The 22,564-nt window shown below is 37.1% G+C and overlaps 1 protein-coding gene across 1 annotated transcript in view; it reads left to right on the top strand.

Moving 5' to 3' along the window:
• The window catches only part of LOC135073391 (proton-coupled amino acid transporter-like protein pathetic), a 56,820-nt gene that overhangs the window by 11,327 nt on the left and 22,929 nt on the right, over nt 1-22,564 (top strand). Inside the window, exons 2-4 of the mRNA XM_063967550.1 lie at nt 1,225-1,287; nt 11,446-11,562; nt 17,255-17,405. Coding sequence (XP_063823620.1) covers nt 1,238-1,287; nt 11,446-11,562; nt 17,255-17,405 — 318 coding nt within the window. The 5' untranslated portion in view covers nt 1,225-1,237. The remainder of the gene's footprint in view (nt 1-1,224; nt 1,288-11,445; nt 11,563-17,254; nt 17,406-22,564) is intronic.

Raw genomic sequence — 22,564 nt, 5'->3', positions numbered from 1 at the left:
TTCCTGACCTAAAATTATTCTCTTTAGGGGAAATGAAGTGCGAAAATCCTCGTGTACACAAAATGTCCATTGTCCAGACTTATGCTGGGCTCAGGTGGTTGTAATAATATTCTTGGCACTAAAATACTTCGCCCTTCCATTAGCCTTTGTGAAATTGTTTGCGAGGAAGGGTAAGAGAAACATAAAATATTTTATGCAAAAAGATATTCATTAAAAATTATAATTTTGCTTCGTAATGAAGCATCCACTTTCGAAATAAAGACAAAGAAATTTTCAAGAAATTGGGTAAAGAAATAGATTTGACCTCCAAATGCTTTTCGTCAGAAAAAGGTATTACAGGGATTGAGAATATCTCCATATTTAGACTAGGTGAATTTGGAGAGAAAAGTGGTTTTAACAATATTTAGTTTAATATAGAGTATAACGTATTACTGTATTTTAATTCCGCATAAGAATGAAAAGATCTTAACCATCAAATCTTACGCGAGTAAAGTCACGGAAAGAGCTAGTCTAGTAAATAAATACTTAACTACATGTAACATCTACTTACCGCTATTTTTCTTAGTTCCGGCCCTTCTCTCTTCCCATTTACAAAGAAAACTCCTTGACTTGACTGACTGAAAGTTTTGAACTTTCATTCATTCAGTTTTGTTGGTGACAAGACACAATAGAGTTTCTACCAAATAGTATAAACTACAACAAGAACTCAATCTAAACCGCGAAGTAATAGTTTTCATTCAAATAAACTCGCGCCTTCATTCAAATTGTAAAACATTTGATGCAAAATCAACCCTCTCACAATTCACTTAAGATACAGTGTTGAGCTTGACGTGCCGTCCGCACAGATCTAAAGAACGTGTTGGTCTTAAGTTTTAAATTAGTTCCATAACTAAGATTAAAGTTGAAACTTGGATTATAATTTGAACTTTTTGAATAAGAAGCATCCTTTATTTTTCTGGAACAAACAGAAACTCTAATACGTCACGTATATGACTTGCAGCCTCTTTTAATTTTGTCTGCGACTTGGGTCTCTAACGCAATTTTTTTTTCTTTTTGTGTCCATTTATCTCTTTCTCACAAAGCGAGATGCTGGCACGAGTGACAGAGATGAACAATCTCATAAATACAAAAATGATTTGGGTGGCCCCACTTAAAGCCTCGTTAGTCACTTCGAAAATCAATTTAACTTATTACCAACTAATTGCCAAAACATTCACGTTTCAGGTAATTGGACAAGATGGAGTCAGATAAAAAACAGAACCTGCCGATGGAGAACTTCAGCTCTACGTAAGTTTAATATTTTCATTTATAAATAAATGGAAAGTAGTTAAGCATATCAAATGTCATATTGCCAAAAGTAAGTGGCAGTGGGTGGGGTATTATTAATGCATAGCTAGAAGAACTGATGGTCGTTGGGGCAGAAAAGATTTCGGTAACGTCTATGGACCATAAAACGTAGTGTAGGTACTCATTAGCACTTCACCACGACCTGGTGAAGGCCACGGGAAGCACCTGGATGCGGGCAGCTGTTGTGGAATTTGTTTGAAGTTTTGCCTGTCTCTAGCAGTAAACGTTTTTGTCAGAGCCTTTAACAAAAACAGGTGATGTAAAGTAACGCCAAGACCAGTGTAACACACGTGCACACAAGTGCTTGCACTGTAAACAGTTTTCAGATAATTATTATGAAGAGCCTAGCTCTCATCATCGCGTATAGAGTTCTGCTTGAATCCCAGTTTAACGCCCGTATTCGCTATACGCACGTGCGTCTGCACAGGGTGACATAATTACGAGCCAATAACAGAGCTCTATTCAACGCTGTGCGTTCGATTTGCTGCTTCACTTAAGCAAGCAACTTTGTGGCGTTAAGTTCTCTATAAACCCTAAACCTTAGTCAAAATGGCCGGTTCGTGAGAGTGAGACACTCCTATAGGCTTATTAACAGAAAGTTAATTGGGCGTTACATTTTGTGCTTAAGTTGGGAAATTCCTTGAATAACGAAGGCTTCACTTACCAGATCCAACCCTCAACAATATTTTATATCGGAAATATTATTATAAGTTACTCGTGTAGACCATAAATAGAATACTTTGACATTGCCTGTTGTTTTAAGATAAAAATAACATTAAAAAGGCTACAAAACATTTAGAGGGCCTAAGCCCAATCTAAATTGGCTTCGTCCTTCTTATTTCTCCCACGTTTTGAAAGACATACCTTAAGTGATTTATTTTCAATAGAAAAGGAATACCCTTACGTACAAGAAACACCGACTAAGATGTATTTCCTACGTTTGTTAGCTTTTTAGTTGCAATGAGTCTATTTTATGTTAAGGTAAAGATAAAGGAGTTAGCCAAAAAAAAAAACCCAGAATCGCCAGAAGCTTCATATTTTATGTGCCACTTTAATAAACAACTTCAAAAACAATTTGTCTAAATATTTCAGTATTGTGTTACGAATTCAAAAAGTATTTTTGTGATAGATAGCTTAGATTTATCGAGGAAGGCTATGGCTGAAAATCATCACGCCATGATCCATAGGAGCGAAACATTAATTAAAAATGTTGCAAAAAAATATTTCGGCGCGAGCGTAGTCGCAGGCACAGACATAGCTTAATTACTTTTCCGAATAAGTCATGGTGCGGACTATAATAAGTTTATCTGTGATGTAAGTAAAGCTCAAAGCTTTAACACTTGTTCTTTCAACTTTAATTTTCTAGAGTTCCTTAAAGTTTTTAAAGTGTAATCCAAATATCCAACAAATTAAATCACCCAGATTGTTGCCAAGGACGAGATTGTAAGCCAACGAAACGGAATTTATAAATACTTGGGTTGAGTTAAGCTGGATATTGTTTGTAGCATTGTGTATTGAATTTATTCATTAGAATTGTAAAAAAGACTTCACAGGTTTCAGAAATGGATCAATAACCTTCATCCAACCGTCGAGTCCATCCAATCATTTTTACTTATAGGGCTCAAAACTATGGTTTTACATAGTAGGTACGTGTTTTATAAAACTTGTTTTGAACTTTTCTTTTCTCCAAAACCTTACGTTCCCCAAATATGACACGGAATAAAAAAATTGCCAGAATAGGCTTGGCTTCGTTGTTCGTTTGGGATTACTTTAAAAAGGCTGGCAAGATATCGAATACTCTTTTGGCAGTAGACCTACCTACTCGTACTAGGCCGTGATTCTTTCTGATGGTATCATGGTACCTACTAGAATCACGGTCACTATCAAGGTGATGGTCGCCTAACATCAGGTGACCCACACGCCCTTTAGTTAAAACATCAGGAACCGATGATAGATAAAGTTGAAGCGTGAGAAAACTTATCAAATGGACACATACTTATGTAGATAAATAGGTAGAGTCTACAGCGAATCAGACTATACATTTTTGTAGCAAAATATAGCCACAGTGGTGATCTTTTTTTTTATCCACAACGAGGAATCTCTTGGCCTGTATCTCACCTGATGGTAAGTGACGATCAGGCCGAAGGTGGAAGCGACCTTCACCCGGAATCCTCAACCACGGAGGAACTGGCTATCTTAGCTCTAATTGCCGGGACACAACAATGCTGTTAACATTGCTGTTATGGCGACAGACTTAGGTAAGATCGTGGTAGCTAGCCAGGCGGACTTAGAATAAGCCCTACCACCAACCAAACCGAACAGAAAAATCTGCCCCCACTGGCAATCGAACCCGGGACCTCTGCGTCTGAAGCAGGTGGTCTTACCACTAGCTGTCGTCTGTACATTGTTCATCATATTTTTTCAAGTAGCATACTTTATAATTAGTATTCAAGTATTACGTAGATTGATGAGTCAATTTAAGTGCAGCTGTAATAGCCCAATTGTTTAACCATTTTTTTTTTCAAGTTAACAACGCTAAGAGAATAATTTGTGAATTAATAAATTTTCCGAAAACTTAACTAGGCAGGCCTTAAAATTTTCATTATTTTCTACCTAAAATCGAGGCATTAAGTACATTAAAATGTGGCCATTACTATATTACTGGGAGTACCCATATATTAGTGCCTACTTAGGGATGAATTTATCTTTCTATTGAGGGCACTTTCTAGCAATAAAACCACCTGTACTGTGCTATCATTACAATTTAGTTTAGTATACCTACAATAAAGTATTTAAATTGCTAATGAAATGTTGCAACTTAGTATTTTAATAAAATTTGTTTCTCTAGATTACCTTTCGCTCTGAAACTTCATAAATTGACATTATTGTTTAATATGAGTTTGTTAATTGTATTTCTGACAGGTTAGTATTCCTTTGGGCCTTATTTGAAAACTCTTAATAAAATGTATTTATCTCTGCAAAAGATTACAATTGTAACTATTTTGCCATAAGCAGATTGCCAACGCTGTCCCTACGACCTTGCAATACCATGAAGTGATTGTGTTCAATGGGTCGTGTCGCCATATTGTGTAAACTTGTCAATGCACCATAATGGGGGTAGGTAGAGTAAGGTCTCTATCTGTAGTGAATTATTAAAATTGGCCAAGTACCCACAAGTCTAACTAAACGAAGAGTTCCGTACTATCGCAGAACATTGAACAGCCTGTATGTCTACATGTATTCTATTGATACTTTCGTGAATAGTACAAAAATATAAACCCAAAAAAAACTATTTCGCTTAGTAATATTTCGCATAGACCTACGAAAATGTATTCATTATCAATTAGTATTGCCATCATTCTACTTTTAGACTAATACTCTCCATAATAATTACTATTTAACCTTGTCTTCGGCTAATCCAGTTCTTATTATCATTATTTTAAGTAGTCAATGTTTCTTGGAGCTATATTACACAACCTGTATTACACGCTCTATGACTTTACTTGTCTTACTTTTTGCTATTTTTTCAAGCCCAATATAATTTTAAGCCTACCGTTTTCTTCAAGAAAATTTTGTGCGTGGTCACCGCTCCTAATCTTTAAACTTCGCATCCTTACACGCTCGGACGCCTTTTAAACACCATTGAAAGGCACCTACAATTCTTCCTTTGTTATATCCATTGTGCAAACTGGGACTGACCATCCATCGCTGTTCTTTTTGTCAAACTATAAATGCTTTTCATTCAAAAACTTTTCTACCCTGGTGATGTGCGTGTGACGTGTGATTTTTCAGCCTGTGTATTTAGTGAAAGGGAAAATTTTGTTCAGAGCTCTATCGGGATACCAAAGAATTTTTCCCGGAGCTTTCAAGTACAAATGTGTTAAAAATTGTATTAAAACAAAACGTTTATGGATGGATAAGATAAGCACTTTTTTTGAGATTCTGAAAGGTAAATAAATCTGTAACAAAATATTCATATTTTGTCACTACTAGTTACTTGTAACATCCCAAGGCATGGTTCTTTCTCAGTAATAATGTAGAGCATTTGAGTATTGACGTCGGCGATTGCGGGGAATATAAGCACATCAAAGCCCCGGAAGCGACCCTTTTCTAGCTCTCCCAAATGAAGGAAAGGGCTAATATATAAACAGTGAGCTTGGCACTTGAAAAATTTATTGAAAAGGACTTTTTGCCCAGTAAAAGAGTAATTACTTTAGACCCCTTTGACTGTAATAAATCGTTAGTTGTAATGTAGGCTTCAATTAAATCAAAAGATTCCTACATCGACCTTCTAAATATCGATCATTTTATTACGACGGCCATGACATTGATATTTTGAAGAATACTAAAGGAAGAAACTTTTAGTTAGACTAACATGATACTCTGAACCCTGCGTGGATGAGATTAAATTTTTTGAAACGTTTTGGTTCCAAATTCAGTTCCTTGTTGAGTAAAATTCAGTCAGTTTTACTCGCATGTATGAGATATAGAGTATTTACAAACTTTACGTCTTCTTGTATGTTGTGTTTAAGTAAATTTCTCATTAATATTACCAATCGTGTTGTGAACGGAATGTGGACTGTATTAATTGTGCGTTTTAAAAAGTAGAGAGATGCGAGTTCGAACAGAAATATATTCACGAGCTTAAGTTTTCTAAAACAAGTCAAAACGTACAAAAATGACAATGGCACAAAGAATTTGGTTTTCAACCGACTTCAAAAAAGGAGGAGGTTATCAAATCGACCCGTATGTTTTTTTTTTTTTTCTATGTTTGTTACGCGATAACTCCGCCAATTATGAACCGATTTGAACAAATCTTTTTTCGGCGTATAGGTAATACCTCAAGGGTGGTCCCATTTAAATTTAATAATAGAAAAAACAACCCCCAAGGGTGGAAAATTGGGGATGAACTTTTTTATACGCAATATCTCCGCCGATTATAAATCAATTTGAACGATTATTTTTTTGTTGAATAGGTATTATCAAAAGGGTGGTTTCATGCGAATTTGAAGAAAATATTTCACCCCCAAGGGTGGAAAATTGGGGATGAACTTTTTTATACGCAATATTTTTAATTTTTAGTTTTTTTTTGTGTTCACGCATTTGAAGTCGGTTTTATTTTTTTTTAAAGTTAATTATTACAAATCTATATTCCGAAAGAGTATAATAAAGGAAGGAGGATCGTTTGCAACAAACCGGTAAGCCTGCTGCACATAAAACTATTATGAGCCTACCTTGACAATCGCCGCAGGCGCATCCATTAGTCATCGCTACAGCCAACGGCTAAATTAATTACGATTATTATACTGTTTTTCATGGAATCAACCTTACAGGATGCTAATTTTAACTTATTTTAACGGGGACTCTCAGAAAAGTTATTTCGGGTTTCGTGCAAGCTTCATAAGTTATTTGTTGTTTTGTCTGGGTAGATTTTTTACTGTCACACAAAGCAATTTTAGCGTTTATCGCAAGAAAAAAACACTCGGGACAAGCATTTTTCACATTCGGTTTTTATGTCAAAAGATCTAAGAAAAAATCATCTTATTTAACTACTGCGCTACAGAGATTGGTTCATCATCATCTTCGTCTTTTCAGGATGCAATACGTCTACTGTTGAACAAAAGCCTCCCCCAATAATTTCCTATATTTGGTCAAAATAACTTGACAACAGTAAGGCTGGGTTGCACCATCTTACTTTGACTTAAACAAACGTCAAAAATCTGTAAAACTTCATACAAAATTCACCAGTTATCGTTATAGTTACGGTCAAATTTAAGTGGTGCAACTCAGCCTTAGTATAACTGTTGTCAAGATATTTTTACTCTGTGATCTAGCGTTGCGTCACCAATCTAACGTAGTTTTATCCTCCATTATTACATCCTTAGCGTTTGATCTTGCGAAACGAGCTTACTTTTATTGTCGTCCCAGAAAATATCAAAATATCATATTTATGATGGATTTCTGATGACATTTTTTGTGATATGAGTAACATACCCACAACACGGATGGAAATATTGTTTTGTTGTTTATTATTTATTAGGTAGGTGTTAATTACCTACTAATGAACGGTACTATTGTACCAGTTAGTTACAAATACATTGAACAGTTCTTAGGATAGGTATTGTATTAATTTATTAGGACTACTACTAACTGGCTGTTAATTGTTACGAATATCTATTGTTCTGACTAACGACTGGTCGCTTGTGATCATCAGATATATCATATTTATCGTGAACTGAATGCTTGTGTTAATCGTTTAACTATGCAGACAATTAAATAATGCATTTTATGTTAAGCATTGCGTAAATGTCACGCTTAGATAGGCCCATATTATGAATGTATATTTTATGAATAGATGATAAAATAGCCAAAGTTTTGGCCAAAATTTTTAAAGTCAATTAATCACACGTTTGATTTTATGCTTGAGTTTCAAGCAGACCAGATACTACACAGTGGGTTGGAATGAAAGAATAGCTGTTATAGTTCTTTTATTTCAACCAAATGACGTCAACTGTCTCCGGCCATCTTCAGGCGTAGTACATTTTGGTAGTACACTTCCTTCACCTGAAGTTTCTTTCTTTTTTTTTTTTCTTTTCAGCCAAATGACGTCCACTGCTGGACAAAGGCCTCCCCCAAGGTTTTCCACAATGAACGGTCCTGCGCTGCCCGCATCCAGGCTCTTCCCGCGACCTTTACCAGATCGTCGGTCCACCTAGTAGGAGGCCTGCCCACGCTACGTCTTCCAGCCCGTGGTCGCCACTCGAGAACTTTCCTGCCCCAACGGCCATCGTCTCTACGAGCTATGTGCCCCGCCCACTGCCACTTGATTTTAGCAATTCTGCGAGCTATGTCGGTTACTTTGGTTCTCCTGCGGATCTCCTCATTTCTGATTCGATCACGCAGGGAAACTCCGAGCATAGCCCGCTCCATCGCCCTTTGGGTGACCTTGAGCCTTCTTATGAGGCCCATAGTAAGCGACCACGTCTCAGATCCGTATACCATCACTGGCAACACGCATTGGTCAAATACTTTCGACTTGAGACACTGCGGTATTTCGGACGTGAGTATATGGCGAAGCTTCCCGAACGCTGCCCATCCGAGTTGGATTCGACGATTGACCTCTTTCTCGAAGTTGGACCTACCTAACTGGACTGTTTGTCCCAGGTATACATAATTGTCAACAACTTCGAGTGTAGAGTCTCCAACCTTCAGAGGAGTGGGTGCAACACGGACATTAGACATGATTTTTGTCTTGTCCATGTTCATTCTGAGGCCCACTTGTTGAGAGGCTCTACTGAGGCCATCGAGCATTGTGCCTAGATCCTCCAAGGTCTCAGCCATGACTACGATATCGTCCGCGAATCGAAGGTGGGTGATGTACTCGCCGTTGATATTTATGCCAAATCCGTTCCAGTCCAGAAGCTTGAAGACATCTCCCAGGGCGGTGGTAAACAGTTTTGGAGATATGACATCTCCCTGTCTTACCCCTCGCTGCAACTGGATAGGTTTCGAGTCCCGATCCTGGAGGCGGACCGACATTGTGGCGTTTTTGTACAAACCCCTCAACACTTCGATATATCGATAGTCAATTTGGCACCTTTGGAGAGACTGTAGCACTGCCCAGGTCTCGACCGAATCGAAGGCTTTCTCATAATCCACAAACGCCAGGCAAAGTGGTTGATTATACTCCTCGGTCTTCTGTATAATCTGCCTTAGCGTATGTATGTGGTCTATGGTACTAAAGCCTTTTCGGAAACCGGCTTGTTCGGGAGGCTGGAAGTCGTCGAGCCTGCGAGCGAGACGATTCGTAATGGCTCTTGAAAACAGCTTGTAGACATGGCTCAGAAGTGAGATGGGTCTATAATTCTTCAACAAGGTTTTGTCACCTTTTTTGAAGAAGAGTACCACCACACTTCTGTGCCATGTCGTAGGCGTTTTTCCTTCGAGGATGACGGAATTGAACAGCTTCTGAAGAGCCCTTAGTACCGGCGTTCCGCCTGCCTTCAAAAGCTCAGCCGTGATTCCATCATCACCCGGTGCCTTGTTGTTCTTCAGCTGTTTGAGAGCCATTCTAATCTCGTACAGACTGACGTCCGGGATATCTTCGGTATAGTGTCGGGTCAGTCTAGCTCTTGGGTCTTCGGCTAGATTTGTGACAGGTGCGCGTGCACTCGTGTATAATTGTCCGTAGAACTTCTCAACCTCTTCCAATATCTCCGGCCCCGACGAAATAGCTCTGCCATCCTTTGTCTTCAGCTTGGTCAGTTGACTTTGGCCAACAGACAGATCTCTTGCGAACACTTTAGAGCCCTTGTTTCGCTCAATCGCCTCTTTAATACGGTCTGTATTAAATTGGCGTAGGTCGCGATTCAAAGACATGGAGATCTGTCTGTTGAGGCGCCGATACTGAGCAGCATCTTCAGAGGACTGCAAAACCAAGTTCCGTCTCTCTTCCATGAGTTGATTGGTGAGGTCAGAGATCTTTTTGGTTCCTTTTGAACGACGGGTTTTAAAGAACTTAGACCCAGTCGTTGGACAATTTCCACGAACCTGTCATTGTATTCGTCCACATTTTCGCAGTCTCCTAGGCATTCGAAACGATTTTGCAACTCGAGCTGAAAGCTTCCGGGGTTTTGGAGTTGGATGGGCGCTGGGCGGAGCGTAGACTTCATCAGTCGACATCTCTCGAGCTTGGGTCTGATATTCAATGTGCCTCTTACCATTCGGTGATCGCTTCCTGTTTTGACCGAATTGATCACAGAGACATCATTGAATATATGCTTCTTCGTCGACAAGATGAAGTCTATCTCATTTTTTTTGTAGCGCCATTGGAATGCAGCCATGTCCACTTTCGCTGTTTTGGCTTTCTGAAGAAGGAGTTCATCATAAAGAGGCCCTGAAGTTTAGAACTGTATAAAATCCACTCCTATGTACCTTTAAAGTAATTTTATTTTAATCATTTTCGCGTACAAAAGTGTCTCTTTAGTCCACTATCTCTTGACTTAAAAAAAAAACTTAAAGTAGGCCTTATTTTTCCGCCCACAATTTGATCGATCATTATTATTACCTTTTAGGGGCTCTTCAAAAGGCTATTTTACTTCACTAACCTAAAAGAAACCTGTTATGTTTAACCAAAAATAGCCCAGTGAAATTGATCGGTAGATATTATTGGAGTTTTCCAATTATAGCGATGCAAAGAAACCTATTTTTGGCGACACAAAATAATATTGAAATCTTTGAGACAGTCTATTTTCTGTTTTAATAGATTTTATCTCATCTCTTTCACAATCGTTCCAGATTCTATTAGCACGGACAATAGAACCCTTACCTATAGCTATAGGGATAAATCCCATAATCTTATTATCAGAAACTGCTCTTTATCAATCATCCCGTTTATTTTCTGGAGAGTTTCCTTCTTTAGGATTTTCCTATAATAAGCTCCGGACTCTCTTCTAATACCGTATAATACCTATTCTTTGTTCTTTTTTTCGGAATTTAGATAAATTTTTTTCCTAAAATTTTATTCATAGAATATAGGGTGGAATTTTAATGTAATGAAGGAATAGTACCCTTAATACTGTTGATAGAAAATTGTACTCAAAGAAAAAATCCCTTTATTTTTTAAAAGGAAGAGAATTACTTATAGACTTTTCCTTCAGGTGGCTTTACAAAATTCCACCCTGTATGTGAAAGATTGAACTACATGTTTCAGTAAATACCGTTACATAAAAACCCAACAAAAAATATCGAAACAGCAGAAAAATATTTGCTTTTTACAATTGAATTCAAATTGCTGTGGATAAATAGAACAAACAAACATGTTACGTACTTAGTTTACATTAATGAATTTAAATACATATTTGGCAACTTTAAGAGTAGGCGCACACCGTTGATTTTTAGTTGGCCGATAGTTGTGCCCGATTGAATTGTATGAAGAATCGGCCAAATCGAATCGGCGTAGTGTGCGCACTCCCATACATGCCCATACTGATCAACTGCCCGACGAAACTATCGGCCGACGAAAAATCAACTGTGTGCGCCTACTCTTACTCACTAACTCCTGAAACGGATGTTTGCAATGTGTGTTTTTATTTACAGGGCAGAGCTTACGAGCAATTTGGGCTTTCAGTCGTCACTAAGCTTAGCACCAAAAGCTACCAGTGATGAAAAAGCTTACAATCCATTTGAACACAGGAACCTGGCGCATCCAAATTCGTGAGTAAAAGCTTCTTTACCTTCATTATAATTGGAATTCTTAATATTGTTTTAGGCAAAAGCTTCCCAGAGTATTTGTCGTTATGAATTTTTTTTTACTGAATTTTTTTAATAATATTTCGTTATTATCTTTGAACTAAACTGCTTTTTCGTAAATAAAGACTTATTATTTAACTTGGGTAAATTAAGCTGCAGACACAATAATAGTTTATTGATAACGTGAAAAATATTGATAATAGAAATTAATAATGAACGCTATCCTGAACGCAGGAAGATTAAATGAATGCTACTGATAACGCCACTCTTGTAGCGGAGTTTTGGGCTGACACTGTAGTATAGAAGTATATCAATAACAAATACTTAGGCTTTAATTTTAGGGTACTATATCAATCACTTTCCTTCCCTTGTAACTCCCGATAAGACCTGGACAATAAATCTCCTTGTTTAAGTCTAAGTCAGTCCCGGGGGAAAGTTCAATAGTCTTTGGCCCCTCGGAGGAGTTCGAGGCTAAATATCGAGTTCCCTTCAGAGCAAAGCGGATGACAAAGGTACAAATAAACTTTTAAGAAAACGATATGCACAAAATGATGAAGGTTTGAACAAAGCTTTGAAAATGATATGCAAAATATCACGTGAAATAGAATCGAATCGAATCGAATAGAATCTGGCGCAGTCGGATAAATCAACATGTTGAGACATAGAATACATTATTTTAATAAAATTAAAATTAATGAATGACTTTTATTTATTTTTATATAAATTTATATAAATAAATAATAATAAATATCCTTAGACATTTTACACTGCGCTTCTAGTCCCAAACTAAGCAAAGCTTGTACTATGGGTACCACCTACTAGACAACGGATATAAACATACTTAAATACTTTTTTTTTTGTAAATATGTACATACTTATTATACACTAGCGGCCGCCCGCGACTTCGTACGCGTGGATCCCATTTTACCCCCTTCATCTATCTTACGCGGTTTAGATTTTTTCATACAAATGTTTTTTCCCGCTAACTCCCGTTCCCGTTGGAATTTCGCAATATCCTGTTGTAACTAAGCTTTAAGTTTACTAGGAGACCTTCATGCCAAATTTCAAGCGTCTAACTTAAGCGGTTTTTCATACAAAAGGATTTTCCCGGTAATTCCTGTTCCTGTGGGAATTTCGGGAATTCTTTTCTTAGTGCACCTCTACGGTACCTAAGCTACGTCCCTTATAAATTTCAAGTGCCTACGTTTAGCCGTTTAGGCTGTGCGTGGGTATGTCAGTGAGTCAGTCATACAAAAGGAATTTCCCGTTAATTCCAGTTCCCGTGGGAATTTTGCAATATCCTGTTGTAACTAAGCTTTAAGTTTACTAAGGTACCTGCATGCCAAATTTTAAGCGTCAAACTTACGCGGTTTAGATATTTTCATACAAATGTTTTTTCCCGCTAACTCCCGTTCCCGTGAGAATTTTGCAATATCCTGTTGTAACTAAGCTTTAAATTTACTAAGGTACCTGCATGCCAAATTTCAAGCGTCCATGTTACGTGGCTTAGATTTTTTCATACAAATGTTTTTTCTCGCTAATTCCCGTTCCCGTAGGAATTTTGCAATATCCTGTTATAACTAAGCTTTAAGTTTACTAAGGTACCTGCTTGCCAAATTTCAAGCGTCTAACTTAAGCGGTTTAGATTTTTCATACAAAAGGATTTTCCCGCTAATGCCCGTTCCCGTGGGAATTCCTAAGTATCCTAAAACCTGCCCAGGAGTATGAAGAATAATTGTACCAAGTTTCGTTAAAATCCGTCGAGTAGTTTTTGTTTCTATAAGGAACATACAGACAGACAGACAGACAGACAGACAGACAAAAATTTTACTGATTGCATTTTTGGCATCAGTATCGATCACTAATCACCCCCTGATAGTTATTTTGAAAATATATTTCATGTACAGAATTGACCTCTCTACAGATTTATTATAAGTATAGATAGATAGAAAAACCGGCGTTTACCCGTGGTCCCCCCAACATGTCCCCCTGGTGGGTCCACGGGTAATTTTTTTTACCCGTTGTCCCACCGTTCTGAACAGTTTTTGCCAGTGGGTCTACGGGTAATTTATTTTGACCATAGTCCCACCGCACAGTGGTAAACGTTGCATGTCACCTCATATTCTTTATGTTTTATTTGCATTGTATTATTAGGATTTGAGCTATTCTACAAAACGAATGTAAATTTATTAGTCTACGTTTATTAGTTTCGACGTAATTGTTGAACAAAGATACCCCTTCCCAGCGGTTTCCATAGTAACCAAATAAAACATACCTTAACGACCTGGTTTTTCTTGTGTTGGAAAATAACTTAAAAAGAAGTATAAAAGTATATTTTCATCGATAAAATTGTCCATAGATTATGCCCTTAAAGTTTGATCACTACAAGCCCGGACACATTGTATAAGTGGACTGATGTCTGGCATGAAATATCAAACGCCGAGTATGAGTGACTTTAACCCACATTGTGTGATGTGAAGATATAAAAAATGTTCTTGCAATTATTAATTTCGATGTATCCTTTATTCTCAAATAAATATGTATGAACTTAAGAATAAGTCTTATAAATCTATGGTTAATTAATAATTATAGATTTTTTTATAATTATACCTAGGTGACATGCAACGTTTACCACTGTGCGGTGGGACTATGGTTAAAATAAATTACCCGTAGACCCACTGGCAAAAACTGTTCAGAACGGTTCGACCCACCAGGGGGACATGTTGGGGGGACCACGGGTAAACGCCGAGAAAAAGAAAAACACCCAGTCCAATACAAACAAATATGTTCATGCACACAAATGTTTGTACTGTGCGGGAATCGAACCCGCTACCTCCGGAATAGTAGTCCGTTTCAAACCACTACACCAAAAGGCCGACAAATACATACATATAAAAATATAGTACAGAATCAAGCTCTACATAAGACACAGATACAATGGTTACTTTGATATGCTGATGTCTTTGTAATGAGCCTCCACAATTCAACACACTGCACTGTAACAAAAGAGATACTTAACACTTAGGTATTTGTCTCAAAACACGTTTCAATGTAACAACAAGCACGTTTAGCGATTAGTGTTATCAGTATCAATTTTCTTGTGCACTTAAAACAATTGCAACAAAAACGACTTAGTTTTTCTAAGCATGCACATGAATATACAGATTTAATCTTTATTTACAATAAACTGATTTTTTAAACTAACGCAAACTTGGCTGAATTAGCCAAACGGCGCAAATATGAGTCACTTTCTAATGGTTACATATTTGCGCCTTTTGGTGTCGAAACCTTCGGATCCTGGGGACCGAATGCAAAATTACTGTTTCGGACCATTTCCCCTAAATTAATTAAATATTCGGAAAATTTAAATGCTGGCTCTCCAGCGAGGTAATGCAGCCAGCATCCTCGCCTCTTTGCCTCGCGGACACACTTTTATTTTTGAGTAATAATTTAGTTTTTAAACAGGTTGAAATTTATACTCAAAGAAAAGATTTCTTTATTTTTGAAAAGAAAGAAAACTTTTCAAAATTCCACTTTGTATACTAACTACCTAGTTCCGCGGCTTCGCTCGTGTAAAAAGTTTAAAGAAGAATGTTAGATAGACTTTTTAGAGTACGTCACCCTTAATAATACGCCCGGGACAAAAACTATTTTATGTTTTTCCCTGGATCCATTCTCACAAACTTTCATATTAACAAAAATAAAAAAGATGAGAATATTTAAGACTAATTTTAAAATAAAGACAAACACTATGTTTTTCCCTGAGTTCATGAATCCATTCTCACAAACTGATCTCACTTATTGACTTAAGGTCTTATGACCCCTAGATGGGGCAGAGGGCGTCCACAAAAACTTTCATATTAATAAACATAAAAAAAGTAATATTTGAGTCTAATTTTAAATTAAATATAATTTTACTTACATACGTTATAATAATTAAGCGTCATATTCTACGCAGACGTTATTACGCTTGCAAAAATAATTTTACTCGTACCTAAATGTTGTAATATAATGAGGTTGTAATATTTAATTTTAACGTATGTAATTATTTGTCATTTTCACAATTAGCACAATGTTGAATGTAATAAAATTTAATGTTTAATTTTCATAGCAAGAACCACGAACAAACGAGAATACCACAATGTAACTTATTATAGGACACAAAATGAAAACTAACTTGTATTTTAGACATTTGAAGTATGTATTATAAGAGATTAGACAGTAGTATTATTACAGTTCTAGATGAAGCGCTTAGTTCAATTTTATTAAAAGAACTAAACAATTTTGGTCACGAATGACCGCTTACGAAGCGAACTAATCGTTCGTTCACAACTGTTCGACATTTGTTTCGGAACCTATAAAATTAAATAGTCAATATAAAATAATAAAAATAAGAAATAAAATAAAAACTCAAAGCAAGAAAACATTTTAGTACTTAATGTATCTGTTACGGCTAACGATAGGTGTGAACATAAACTTAAGATTAGCCGGCTAAACTTAAGTTTATCTTTGATGAGGTGTTAATGTTAGTTTCTTCTATCTTTAGCCGGCTAAACTTAAGTGTAACCGCAGGCCCTTGGCTAAAAATGTAGAAGGAAATTGAAAAGGAAACAATGTAATAATGTTTACTATTTTGACCCGAAAACTTTAATAAAAATAATCACTTTGATTACACATGTACTTTTATGTACCTATGTAGGTATTCAAAATTACAATTATTACAATAACAAATTATTAATTACTTAAAACAATATCTACCTAATCATTAAAATAAAATAATAAGGAACCATTTGGTCATTACAGAATCTTCTGTAGGTATTTATAATTACAAAATAAAAGTGCACGCGCGTTGCCTCCCCACCGCCCCCTCAAGCCCTCCGCCGGCCTGGCGCGCCCATCGAACACATTTTTAGCCGTTTCGTTTTGGCTAATGTGCACATTAGCCGGCTAAAGATGGAATATCACGACGCAAACTAACATGTTATCGAACTTTAGCTGCTTCTCGAAGATAAACTTAAGTTTAGCCGGCTAATCTTAAGTTTATGTTCACAACTATCTTTAGCCGTAACATATCTATGAAAATGGCTGACATTACAAATACAAATAAAAGCTACAACACACTGAAACAAATTGCTTCAATCCTTGATTTCGTACTGAATATTACGAAAACGAGAATTTTATTGCTCTACTAAGTAAAATTGCTCCAAATAATATTTATCGACATACCTACTTATTTTTGTCTCAACAATACATAATTATTATATTGAACGTAAAATTTTGTAAGAGCCTTAACTTTTTTGGTCAGCAAAATCTTCCCAATGTGAATTGTAACTCGAGATGTTTCTATACAACTCTGACAACAGTTACAGTGAAGTTGTATTTCTACTGGCATATAATAAATCAATCAACGTAAGATTTAGCCGATTCAAGATATAAACAAAAGTCGCCTTTATTTAAAAAAAATCTTGTAAATTAGAAGGTAAAAAAGGATAAAAAACTTTCTAAAATTCTATACTAAAAAAGTGCGGACCTGGAGTCTTCAGATTGTAGTTCATTAATTAAAAATAAAAATAGAAAGGGTCGTGCTCCTCCAAGGACAGCAAATGACCTGGCGATGATGATGATGATGAAAATGAAACTTTCTCATTTTTCACAGGACCATTGGCTCAATCCTGCATCTCCTGAAAGCATGTCTTGGCTCAGGGATCCTGGCCATGCCGGCGGCGTTCAAGAATGCCGGTCTCATCGCGGGAACCATTGGGACCCTCCTCGCTGGTGTTATATGCACACACACTGTCCATATCCTGGTAAAATTTCAACCACACCAACGCGTGCAGATCGCCATTGCCGGCACGATCACGCGCGTTCAAAGGCTAATGACAGGTCGCGTGAACTGTCAAAAATGCGCCGGCGATGACGATCTGTACGCGTTGGTGTGGTTGAAGCAAAAGAGATTAAAAATGTTTGTATAGTAAACGTAACACTCACTTACTCACGTAAACTTACGTCTGGTGAAATGTGAGACACATTCAAGACAATATTTATATATCTTTTTGTGTCTTTTCCTATGGGATCAATGATGGATAAACTGTTAGAGCCAAAGTACACGTACAAATACCTGTGGCAAACGAGCGGTGCGGCACGCCGCAACGCATCTTGTTCTTCGACTCTAAAGTTATTATTAGTCTTTACAGTTTACCCCTTGGTAATTGTGAAACAGTAAAACTGCGTAATGAAATCGTATATTATGCTCATTAAAAAAGTAAACAGAACGTATATGCTCATCAAAAAATATTCTGTGTTCATAAAATATTGTCACGTGTAATAGTACATATTTTGTGTTTTTATCTTTAATTTGTAAACACTCATAACATTCCCATTTCCTTAAACTATTAAATAAATTACATTAATAATATTTTATGTATGTGACATAATAGCTTAACTATTCTATATTGAATCTTTCATTGATGGAATCAATAGAAAATGTTGTTGATCGCGAAAACCATACAGTTACAAAACGCAAAAGACCTTACAATGATATCAATTTCGTATTTAATATAATGCCACCATTGTGTTTGTAATCTCGGCAACTTAGTTAATGTTCTTACTTAACACGCTTATAAAACTTCGTAATTTGTTATTAAGTAGAATTTTACGTCGCAGAAAATCTAATATTACTCGTAAGTAATTGAATTTTCACTAATCTGTGAATAATTTACTTATTACTAACAGCAAACCTTAAAAATTCAGTTAAACTTTCAAGTTCAAATTTTCGTAAGATTCAAGTTTCCAACTTAGAAGGGTACTTAAAACTGAAATACATGTCTAAATCACTTGAACATTTTTAAACTGAACAAATAAATACATAGACGGAATAACTTTGGTATTGAGTAGGTATAAATAGATAAAGTGTTTATAGTTAAGGGGAAGTACTAAATGTACCTAGGTACCTAGTTCGTCACCGCAAGCACTTTAAATGCAAATTAGTTATTATCTTAAGTACTGCTTAATTAAGAACTAATTGAAATGAGGGTGTTGCACTTAGTTGAAACTAAGCCAAATAGGTTAAAAATAGACAACTAAGACTAGGCCAACCACTCATTTTTAGTTGGCCGATAGTTGGGCCCGATTTTAATTTGTATGAAGAATCGGCCAAATCAAATCGGTGTAATGTGCGCACTTCCATACATGCCCATACTGATCAACTGCCCGACTAAACTATCGGCCGACGAAAATCGATGGTCTGCGCTTAGGCTTAGGCCCTTTTCACATGTCCCGGTTGCCGGCTAACCGGCGCCGGGTACCCGGTGGTGAAGTGCCGGATTAATTACGCCGGTACATGTGAAAGCTACGTACCATGCCCATACACTTCACCACCGGGTAACCGGCGCCGGTTAGCCGGCAACCGGGACATGTGAAAAGGGCCTAAGGTTGCACGAGACGGATATCAAATCAAGTCAAATCAAATCAAATAAATTTATTTGCTTAACATTGACATTTAATTTTATGACGTGACAGAGCATACAAATCTGATGCACATTTGAAGTCTATGACGTTTAATATCACAAAAACACTCCCCCCGTGCCGCTCCCATACCTCAGGCTTTGGCTCAGTTAAGCGCTAATCTCACACTTATAGGGCCTCATTAATAAAATTTACAGCCATAACCTCCACGCTTGGCAGGCGGGTTGGAGATCGCAGTTTAAGGCTTGGTATTTCTGCTAAAGTAGGTATTTCGCGCTGTCAAAATCTGCGCGCGCAATACTTCGCCGAAGACAGCGCGCCAAAGAGCTCTCGCGGCTACACAGTATAGAAATACGCAGTTGGTTAGGTTAGGTTGACTTCCTTCCGTTCAAACGTCACACTCACAGCACTTTCTAATACAAATCATATCCAAGTGATACAAATTAAAACAACTTTCAAAATTTTTGGGAATATATGTGGGAATAAGGAGTTTGGTTTAGTTTTTATTTTTAATTATGTTCTTTATGGTGAGATGTCAGATTTGGTTAGATGACGTTAGCTGTCTGTAAAAAGATGTACGATTTTGTAAGACGATTTTAATAAAATGAAGAACGAATAAAACCATTATTTTCAATAGAATAATCTCACAGTCCCACAACTTTTTTGGCGGTTCGTCCGGGATAAAGCAGGGATTAGGGGGATTGAGAGGAGAGGATTGATCATGGGGGTCAAGCTCATCATTGAAAATTAGTGGTTCAAGACGGCGAAAGACGAAGATTCAAGACGTAAAATACGACGAAAGACGAAAGATGTTGCTTTGTTAGACTTGTTACGACGGTGATTATTTTTGATGATTTCAAGTAAAGTATCTTACTGTACACGACGACGACTTACGACGAAGACGAAAGATATTTTACCGAAGATGCCGCTGAAGAAGAAAGGTCAGGAGCCGAGCGAAGATGAAGAATACCAAGAGCGCCATGAAGACGTTGGGGTTCAGATATCGTTCCGAGACTTGGAGAAGTCAATGAATGTTTTTACTGGTGATGATACCTATCCTGTAACGGAATTTATAGAAGAATTTGAAGACGTTGCTGATTTGATGAAGTGGACTAATGTGGAGAAATTGGTTTATGCGAAGAGACTGCTGGGAGGAACTGCCAAGTTGTTTTTGAGGTCTATTGGTAGAGTTAAAGACTACACTAATTTGAAGAAAGCGCTCAGAGAAGAATTCGCACCCAAACTAAATAGCGCGACGATCCACAAGAGACTAGTTGAACGGAAGATGAAGAGTGGTGAAACTTACCAACAGTACTTTTTGACGATGAAAGAGATAGCTTTGCACGGGAAAGTTGAAGATGCTGCCCTGATGGAGTACGTTATAGACGGAATTAGAGACGTTGAGACGAATAAAGTTATACTGTATGGCGCCGCGAATATTAAGGAGTTCAGGAAGAAATTAGAGATATACAGCGAATTTATGAAGAAGTTAGCGAAACCGACACCTACGACGTCAAGTTACCAAGGAAGCCAAGGTAATCTAAGATCAGGCAATGATTATAATCTGAGGAGAAGATGTTATAACTGCGGAGCTCTCGATCATCAATATTCTGCATGTGAAAAGGGAGGTAAATGCTTTAGATGCAATGACTTTGGACACAAAAGTGATGATTGTCCTAATAATGAACAGAAGAAGACGTTATGTATTGTGAAAGTAGGAAAAGATGATGTACCGTTAGAGAAGATTAAGATTGAAGGAGTGGACAAGGATGATCAAATTGTAGTATACGACATAGACGACTCAAGACATACGACTGAAATTCAGAAAATATTAGAAGACTGCAAGCCTACAGAAGAAATAACGAAGAGTAATGACTGTCAGATTGAACAACTACCTGCACCACGAGTGAAACACGCCGACGCCCTAAACTGTTTAGTACTTACCGAGACGACTGCACGACTGAAGAAGGCACAAGATGAAGACGAACCTATTTAGATGCTGAAAGAATCCTACCAGAATGACATGTTGTACGAAGGAAGAGATGAAGATGAATTATTATTTGTAGTACCGGAGAAGATGCAGAACGAAATTATAAGAGAGAATCACGAGGGAGGAAAAGAAGGACTGTTTAACCGGATCAGTAAAGGAGATGATGAACTTGTTAAGATGATAGAAGAGGAAAACGTAGAGAGGATGGATGAGACAAGACGAGAGTTAAGAGAAAAGGCGAGAGAATGTGTAGAGACAATTCAAGATGGAAGTGTTAGAACTTATAACAAGAAAAGAAAGAAAGCTAGAACATACGAGAAAGGTGATTTGAGAATTGGAAATACAGAAGGCCCTGATATTATGAAGATGTGGATAGCTACCGAAGACGAAGGTATTTCATCTGGGACAGATGAATAATCAGGAAGGCCGTGTGGGAATAAGGAGTTTGGTTTAGTTTTTATTTTTAATTATGTTCTTTATGGTGAGATGTCAGATTTGGTTAGATGACGTTAGCTGTCTGTAAAAAGATGTACGATTTTGTAAGACGATTTTAATAAAATGAAGAACGAATAAAACCATTATTTTCAATAGAATAATCTCACAATCCCACATATATTTTAGAATCTAATAAATATAGAATATAACTGCCAAAGTAAACACGGTTCAAAGAGGCATGGCGTCACCCGACCTTCCGGAAGTTCCGCGCCGGCTAAAAGAATTTCAAGATTACGTCACCCGACCTATCGGTAGATCCTCGGGAGCTTGAGCGATTGGAAAAACATTTTATGATCAGTTACTCGTAGTAGCGATTATTTAGAGCTTGGATAATAAATTATAGTTGTTGCAATTCACAAAGCTTTGCATGTGGTTAATTACATTAATCAGTACACGCATCAATTTTGTTCAGTCTTTTTGTTTATTAATAAATAAAAATATCATACTAAAATTGCATACATATTTGTTTGTATTGGTCTGGGTGTTTTCTTTCCATAATTTATGTATAACGTATGTACGGGGCTCTGTATCGAAAATCACTATGAGCAATGAGCGAGCATCACACACTGTTACCTGGAGTGCATTACCGCAGCAAAATTTTTATAAATGTTGTGCTTTAGAGAGTCGAGAGTATAGCAGATAATTAGTCCATCGTGAGCAGAAATTTGTCCACTAATAGCAAAATTCGTTCAAATTATAGTTTTAAAGTTATTGGCTAGAAGATTCTTTTATCTTGCAGCTTAGACCTTTAGCTACAGACAGACCTTAGACAGTATTTTTGAAACATTCTTACGCATGGTGGAGGAAGGGACGCTCTAGAGCAGTGGTTCTTAACCGGTGGTAAAATGGTCCCTCATGACTTAAAGGTTAAGAACCACTGCTCTAGAGACTCAAAACTACAAGGATACACATGAACTCCAGTTTTAAATCCGTTGATATCTGCTGCATCTGCCATGTTTTTGGCTATAAGATTCTTCTATCTTACGGCTTAGACCTTTAGCTACAGACCTTAGACAG

This window comes from Ostrinia nubilalis, chromosome 7, assembly GCF_963855985.1.
Source record: "Ostrinia nubilalis chromosome 7, ilOstNubi1.1, whole genome shotgun sequence".
NCBI lineage: Eukaryota > Metazoa > Arthropoda > Insecta > Lepidoptera > Crambidae > Ostrinia > Ostrinia nubilalis.
Note: the sequence above shows the minus strand (reverse complement) of the source record. Positions and strands in the feature narration are given on the sequence as shown.